Consider the following 8,055-nt stretch of genomic DNA (forward strand, 5'->3'; position numbering starts at 1 on the left):
AGGGCTGCTGTGCCCTCACCGGTGGCAGGAGACTGTCCACCTGGGCTCCTTACCAGTGCTGCTTCTTGGTGGCTTACAGGCTCTCATTTCAGCCTAGGGCACAAAGGAAAGGAAGACCAAAGGCAAAAGCAACTGGGTGGCCTTGGCTCTGCTTTATTGACCTCGGAGCACCCTTTGGGTACAGTTTTAAAAAATAAACCACATACACAATGGGAACTGGACTCCAGGCTGGTGCCCTGATCTCCAGAAAAATCCCAGCCAATGTGTATTTATACAAAACACCAGAGGAAAAAAAATGAGGCAACATGGTGCTGAGTCGAGGGGTAGCCAGCTGGCAGAGGAACAGTCTGTGACAGCGTAGCGGCCTCATGCCTCCTTCTCATAAGTTCGGGTACTCACTACATTGCCATGGGTGAGTGTCTGGAAGGAAAAACAGGGTCAAATGGGGCAGAGCAAGAGAGGGTGCTCCTCACTCTCTTCATCCTAAACAGAACTTGAATACCTACTATATGCCAGGAACTTGACATTTTTTGATACAAATTTTTTAATATAGGTGTTATAATTCCCATTTTAAAGATTTTGGGGGAAATGGGCCCTTGAAAGAAGAGGTGAATTGGTCCTTTGTGTTTATCACTTGCCTACTAAGGCGGTGCCTGGCACATAGTAGACAAACACGTGAGTAAGAAGATCCAGAGCCTTGAGAAAACCGCTAACCCACCAACCTTTCCTCCTTCCCCTAACTACCCATGATTGTGGTACAGTAGAGCCAAGCTGTGGTCACCTTAGTCTAACTGCCCGGTGCCTATGGTACTGTTGTTACCTCCCTACTAGAGCTAGGCACATCACTCCTGACTCGCTGGGGACCCCAGTCTCATCTGACTGAGATAGAGTTAGCAGGTTCCACTGAGCCAGATGGGTCTGTGGTGCTGACATCGCACTCGTGCTTCTGGTGCACGCCATCTACAAAGCTGCAGTCTGCTGGTGAAGCTCTCAGACCTGTCCCAGAGCAAATCTGCAGTCCTGGTATATCCCCTATCTAGGCCATTGGTATTTGCAGGAAGCCAGACACAGCAGACCCTGCTGCTGCAGATGTCTGCTGGCCACCCAGGAGAGGATGGGGTGGCCACTGCTCCTAGAGAGCCTGGGGCCAACTGGCCCTGCTTTCTCCCTCTTCCTGGGAAAGAGCAAGCAGGAGGAGGCGATCATGGGCACCTGCTGCATTCTTCCCACTTGGATGGTGCTTTTGGCTCTGAATACACTGTCTTCCCAGCAGCCCTCACAGTTGATGTTACTAAGGCAATGTGTCTGTCCAGAGTGGGGCGTCCTTTAGGCTGATACTTGAACCAAGGCTTGTGTGTAATTTCCACCCCTGCCTCTCTTTTCCTAGTTATTCTGGCCCCCAGGGGAGGACCCACCACTGCCCATCTTACCAGGATGAGTTTGCCGTCACATAGCTCCCTTACAAGTGTAGACTCCTGCCCGTCCCACTTCTGCACATGGACAAGTTTGCCTCCATCCAGTGTCACGGTTGACTGTGGGAAGAGGTAGAGCCTAAGCTGTCACCAGGGCCAGAACCGAAGGGCAAGACAGACCAGGAACCTAGCCTGCTGACCAAGAGGACCTCAAGTTGAGGTGTAGCTCAGTAGAGCCCAGTCCCAGGTCCCGTCAAGCCCATTCATTTCTCTGACACTACCCAAAGAGGAATCCGGAAGATCTTTCGAGTCTTGTGCATATCCGTGTCTAAAAGATCCTTGGGACGTATTGGAAAATTAGACTTCCTTTAGTTTATATCACGTGACCCCCTTAACTGGCAAAAGAGCAGCAATCGCAAGGTCCCAGGACCAGGCGTCCTTGGAGTGTTCTTCAACTCCAGCTCCAGTGCCCATCTGGTCCCCAGTGCTGCCAGCTTCTATCAGCTGGTTTCTGTCTGGCAGCTTCCCCAGGTCCCTCTTCTCTAGGAATTTGGGAACTCAGCAGGGTTTGTGGGGTACACATCTAGAAAGGTGATGGTTGTATTTGATCACTCATCTCTTGTTCCTTCTGTATAGTCCACCTTCTGGAATATCTGCATTCCCCATTGGATTTTATCAACTCAATAGTTCGGTTTTGGCCCAAACATCCCAGCAGGCCACTGTTGTATTTCATGTGGGGTCTGGTCCCACAAAAAAGGTGTCAAGTTCAAGGATGTTAAGCCTCCTTCATCCAAAATACATTGTCATCTCAGACACCATCCCCTGTGCCACTGCTAGCCTGCTGTGTGGTCCTGGGCTGGGCTTCAGCATCTGCAAGACCAGTACCTACCCTGTTCTTTCTGGAGGCAGCAGTGTGGGAGAGTTAAAGAGATCAACTTAGGGTTATGCTGCAGGGGATACTGGTATAGGGACAATCTGTAGATACAGACGTCAACAGCCCTAGGTTCTGTGCCTGAACCACTGCTGGGAAGTTTAGAGCAAGCTGCCAGGATAATCACCATGAGGCAACTGAGCAACGCTGGAGGTAGGTGCTCCTTCCCATACCCTGAAATCAATACTTGGAGACTACAGGCACCCAAAACATTCATGTTGGTGAGTGCCCTTCCTGGAGCATAGCCCTGGCTGTCAGCTGGTGTCAAGGGCAGTGGCCTAGCCTGGGGCCGCAGAAGAGGAAACCTGTAAGTAGGACTCAGGCTTTTGTTTCCAGTTGCCTCCTTTGCTGACAGAGCCTGGATGACCTCGGTCCAGGGCACTGACTTCTGGGCATCATTCCTGAAGCACTTCAGGTCACAGCCACGGCTGCTGAAGTCCTCAGAGCTACCACATACCTCGGTGCACAAGGTCACCCAGCTGGGGCTGGAGACACAAGGTCAGGAGAACATCTTGGCTCTGCTGCCCACTCGAGTGGCAGCTGATAGATCCCTCCCAGGAAGGCAGGGAGAAACTAGGCCAGAGCTTGTACTTAGCCCCTGGGGCACCCAACACTGAACAGGCTTTATGAACCTTGGTCTAAATCTCTGACCCCTTGGGATACAAAGCCAAGGAGCTAAGAGAGGGCCAGCCTCTTCCCCTACAGCGTCTCAGTACCCTCCATCCCCTTTCTCTGACCCACCTTGACCTTCCTGTCGTCTGCCGTCACCTCATCGAACTCCACTCCTAGCTGGAAGCTGATCTCTGTGTTCTTGAAGGTGCTGTGCGTCTTTATGATCAAAGTGTCCCCATTCTTCTCGATGATTGTGGTAGGCTTGGTCATGTTAGCCACCTGTCTGGTGGCAAAGCCCACACCTAAGGACAGGGGCAGATGGCCGAGAATTAGCTGGGGTGGAGAGGTGGTTGTACAAGCTCGGAGGCATCTTGGGGAAGGAGGACCATAGTGGCCAGTGTCTTTGTGTGGCCAATTTTTTTCTTCAGTCTTTTCCTTAGCTCTGCAGCTGTTGGACTCATGTTAAACACGAGGAATGTTGATACAACAGTGGATATCAGAGTGAGGTCTCAAGGGGTATGAACTGCCTGTTTGGCCCCTCAGTCCTGTCCCTGCAAGGGTTTGTAGATGTAAACACTGTGATGGAATTTAAGCCCAGGGTCACAAATCAGATTGAAGCTGCTAAGCCCTGTGTCACCTCCAAAGCAGAGCAGCTGCTGCCTCTGGCCTCCTGAACACTCAAACCACAGACTGGAGGAAGAAGAAATAGTCAACAGCCCTGGATAAGGCTAGAGTCCCCAAATAAGGACTGTCTGCTGTCTTTCACCCTAAAGCCCCGGGGCGTCAGTGTTCCACCCTCTGTATGTAGCACACTACAGCTCAAAGCCTTCGGGTCAAAAATACAAGGGAGTCCTACAGACTTAAGGATTGAGCTCAAGTCCTGGGGAGACTCCTGACATCAGCATTGGATCTGAGACCTGGGCAATTCCCAGGTGTCCATAGGCAGGTGAAGTACACAGACCAGGTAGGTCAAGCCTTCACCCCGCTTGGGTTGCAGCTTCCTTAGAATCTTCCATTGTTGACTCCCTGTCTCCTGGCCCAAGCACAGGCTGTGATCAAGGGGTGAGGCAGGAGGCAGTCCAATATAGGGATATGGTATGGGGCCTCCAAATATCCACCTGGCCATGTGTATTTGCTGGAAGCTCTCCATGGACAGCCAAGTAATGCCTGAAACAGCCCTAAGCATAGGTTTTACTATTCACAATTTGCAAATGAGGCCTAGAGAGTGTGCTGTCTTATCCAAAGTCAAACAAGCCGAGCATGGTGACTCCTGCCTATAATCTCACTCAGGAGGCTGAAACAGGAGAAATGCCAAGAATTCAAGGCCAGCTTGAGCTTCGTAGCTCCAGAACGTGAGCTGTAGTGAGACACTGTTTGAAAAAGGCAAAAACAAACCACCACCACCTACAACAAACAAAAATCTCAGTGTTTAGTGGCCTAGATTCCCAAACTGTGCTAGAGCGACCTTGTGCACCTGTAGTCACTTATACTAGGCTGGCCTGCTCTGTTCTAAGAACCTGTTTCTGTAGGCTAAGGCTTTGCCTGCTGGTGTATGAGTGAACTGGGCCTCAGCGGGGAACCAGTTATTTTCCCAGGACCCACCCACAGGTGTAGGGTGTAATGAAGTCAGTTATTGGTTAAGAGCTGGGGTGAGTCTGCTCTTCTCTGGGCTTCTGCCCTTCTATAAGTTCAGGCTAAATGGAGTAACAGAAGAAGCTTGCTTTGCTCTGAGGGTGCCCCTTGGGACGATCAAGTGCTCAGCCTGCTGGAGACCCTGGTTTCTGTCAACACCCCGAGCACAACGGCCTGAAGACAGCAAGCATTGAGGCACACCAAGGCTGGAAAGGAGGCCACAGCTGTCTCAGGACTTAGCAGTTTGGCTTGGGGAGGCAGAACTAAACCTGGGTAATCTAGTACTCCCTACCCTATCGAGACCAGCCAACTCACTGGGTGTGAGTGCCTGCCTGTCACCCCCATTTGGGGAGGCAGAGGCAAGAGGACAGCCAGGGCTACACAGTGAGACCCTGTCTCAAAACAAAAAGGAAGCCCAGCTTCCAAACTAGATGACGCAGGGCTCTCAGGGTAGGTGCTGATGGGAGCTCAGGCTGGGGCGGAGGTTCAGCAGTCCTGGTGTCTGCTTAGCGTGTGCAAGGCCTTGGGTTCCACCCCCAGAACCAAAATGACAAAAATGCTTTGGGGGACCATTTCAGAAAAGATCCAGAAATAGGTGAGAGGAACCCCACACACCCCTCAACATGTCATAATCCAGCCCTCTTCCCTCGGAAGAAGGAATAGAATCTAGCTCAACCATGGCACAGCCTAGTTTCCCCATCCCAACCTAGAAGACTAAATGATATAGCCAAGAACATCACAGGAAGGGGTAGGGCCAGTCCTGGGGGAGAGGGTCATCATCTCCCACTCGCAAGCCTATGTGGAAGTGCGAAGAACTCTAGGTGGTTCTGGCTTTTCAACTACTTGGAAGGTTGAGCTAGCAGGTTACAATTTCAAGGCCAGCCTGGGTAAGTTAGTGAGACCCTGCCTCACAAAGTAAAAAGGGAACAGGCAGGGGGCGCGGGTGTGATTCTGTGATAGAATGCCTGCCTGGAATGCACACAGCTCTAAGTTGAGTCTTCAGTCATGACAGAAAGAAATCCTGGGCATTCCCATCAGATGAGGAACTTGCTCTCCCTGGGCTGTTTTCCTAACTAAGGAGTAGGGCTCTATTTCCACAGATCTTACTAATGAGATTCTCCAAAGCTTTATTCTTCCCTATCCCCAAACCACACTCCTGCTTCACAGCTCTTGACCTTGCTTCTGCCACCCTCTGTATCCCAGACAACAGCTTTCTTCACCCTATCCTTGGCACTGAGCAGGTGGGAGACCAGTGCTGTGGGCAAGCACGTGTGTGGCAGTGGTCTTGCCCTAGCCTACCAGCAGCGTGTCCGTCACTGATCCGGGAGCGGGTTGCACACACCGCATGTGAACACACTGGTGAGAACCAGGGCACCTTCACTACCCCAACATGGAGGGGAAGGGACCGTGGCTGACTGCCCAGGTCTGTCTTCACATGTTCCCAGGTCGAACTCACTGGTTTTCCTCGGGACTCCTAGGTATTTCCTCCTACAATACAATCACACCTGCTCTAGTCCCTTTCCGGATTCAATTTCTAGCCCACCCATGCTCCTGTTTGCTTCCTCCTGCTGCCAGCCTCCCGGGGCTTGCTGCTCTTACACTCAACTCCTCTCTCACCTCCAGATCACACACCTTGCTTCCTAGAAAGCGCCTCCCAGCCCGGACCTCTGCAGCCACAGCTGCTTCCCCTTAGGCGCCTTCTCCCTAGATACCTCACTCCCCAGGTGAGTCGGACCATGACAGCCCCCTCCCAGGAAGCCGGGATGCTCCAGTCCACGCCACCCTCGCGCGCGCGCGCGCGCGGGTGTTCCCAGCCTGGACTGGCAGGGAGCGTGCAGGAGGCACACGGGGCACTCCAGCTGGAACTCAGCGTTAAGACCGGCTTGACGGCCCTCCGCACCCGGGAACCTGCGCGCGCAGTTCACTCACCGAGTGACTTCATGAAGTCATCAAAATTCTTGCTGTCCACTAGCTTCCAGGTGCCGACAAAGGCGTCCGCCATGGTGTAACGAGGGAGGAGGCGTGCAGGCACCCAGAACCACGGTTCCCGGCCGGAGGGCCTCTTTAAATAGCCCTCGCATCACATGATGAGCGTGGCCCACACCCCCTGCTCCCGAAATAGGAAGCCCAGGCTTGCACTCCCGCTAGGAGCTGGTGCCCTTCCCCCGCCAAACCGCCGGGCACCTGTGTTGGCGCCACCTAACCCGTCTCCTCTCCGGCTGCGGGTCGCTCCCCGCAACCCAAGAAGAGCATCCACGACCCACAGCCACACCGAAAGGAAACTCGCTCTTAACCTTGAGAAACGCCGCCTGAACCACTTTTTTTTTTTATAAATTCGTTATTGTTTTACATTTATTGTGTGCGTGCGTGTGTAGGCGCGCGTATTGAGGGGTACATTGTAGCTCGCGGGAGTCATTTCTCGCCTTCCACCGTGCGGGTCCCGGGTATCGTACTGAGGTCATCAGGCTTGGCAACAAGTGTCTTTACCTGCTGACCCATTTCACCAGCCCTAGGTCATCTTCCTGTAGAAGGCCGGGAGACTCGGAGGGTGATGACGCGGTCACCATAAGTAGAAGCGAATTGGAGCCCAGACAGCAAGCATGGTCTAGTGGCCCCTGAGCCCGCGTGCTCCCCGCCGAGTGGAGAGGAGTCGCTCTGGACACTGTGGGTGGCTGAGCTGCACAGCGCCTCACCTGCATCGGGAGAACGTGACTTTGCTTCCCTCGTGCTAGCCCCACACGTGCTTGCCCCTCCCTGCGGAATGTCTCCATCTGGTGCCTCTCTCCCCGGCAGTCCTGCAAGCGCTCCAGGCTTTTCTGAGCTTGCGCTGGGGTCGTTCTGCGCTTACCTCCTTCAGAAATCCTGTCTATCCAGGCCGGTCTTCTGGCTGCGGCCACCTTAACTGCCAGAAAGCTGCAGCTCTCTGCGCAGTCAGTCCTTCCTCTGATTTCTGCCTGTCACCTTAAAGCACTTTATTAAATGAGACTCATGTTAGTGGTGATTGTCGCCTGCTTCAGGACATGGTCACACTGAACTTTTCCCTTGTTTGCTGGTGCTACCCCCACCCCTTTTTTTTTTTTTTTTTACAGGTGAGTAAAGAAAGCTCAGTGGAGCCCATTGCTCAGTTCGGCGGGTTCCTGTTTAATAATTACCAAATCTACAACCCGAGTGCTGCCCAGTTGACCTTGAACTAAAGATCCCCACCCCTGTCTCTTCCTGAGATTACAGCCAGGTGCAGCTGGCCTGGCTTGATTCAACCGTCCTTTAGGCACCTGGAGGCCAGAGGTTCCTGAGTAGGAGGCCAGCCTGACTACACAGGGCAGGATCCTGTCTCAAAAAAGTAAGTTCCTGGTTTGTGCCAGACCTGCTTTGGAAAAGACCACAGGGGAGAAGGTACAGGCTCAAACAGTTGGCTCAGGGGGAATCACAACAGCTAATGACCACAGGCGGGACCTGCCCTAACCTGGG

General features: G+C 53.0%; 1 protein-coding gene across 1 annotated transcript; it reads right to left on the reverse strand.

The window, feature by feature from the left end:
* Positions 1-137: 137 nt before the first annotated feature.
* Positions 138-6,866, reverse strand: Fabp3 (fatty acid binding protein 3). Its single transcript, XM_050153856.1, has 4 exons — positions 6,517-6,866; positions 3,085-3,257; positions 1,431-1,532; positions 138-420 (listed from the first exon to the last, which is right to left on the reverse strand). Exons 1-4 carry the CDS (start codon positions 6,587-6,589, stop codon positions 367-369), a joined length of 402 nt encoding a protein of 133 aa, XP_050009813.1. The 5' UTR covers positions 6,590-6,866; the 3' UTR covers positions 138-366.
* Positions 6,867-8,055: the final 1,189 nt, after the last annotated feature.

The sequence above is a fragment of the Alexandromys fortis genome, unplaced genomic scaffold, assembly GCF_014885135.2.
Source record: "Alexandromys fortis isolate MF-2015 unplaced genomic scaffold, M_Fortis_MF-2015_v1.1 scaffold_26, whole genome shotgun sequence".
Taxonomy (NCBI): Eukaryota; Metazoa; Chordata; class Mammalia; order Rodentia; family Cricetidae; genus Alexandromys; species Alexandromys fortis.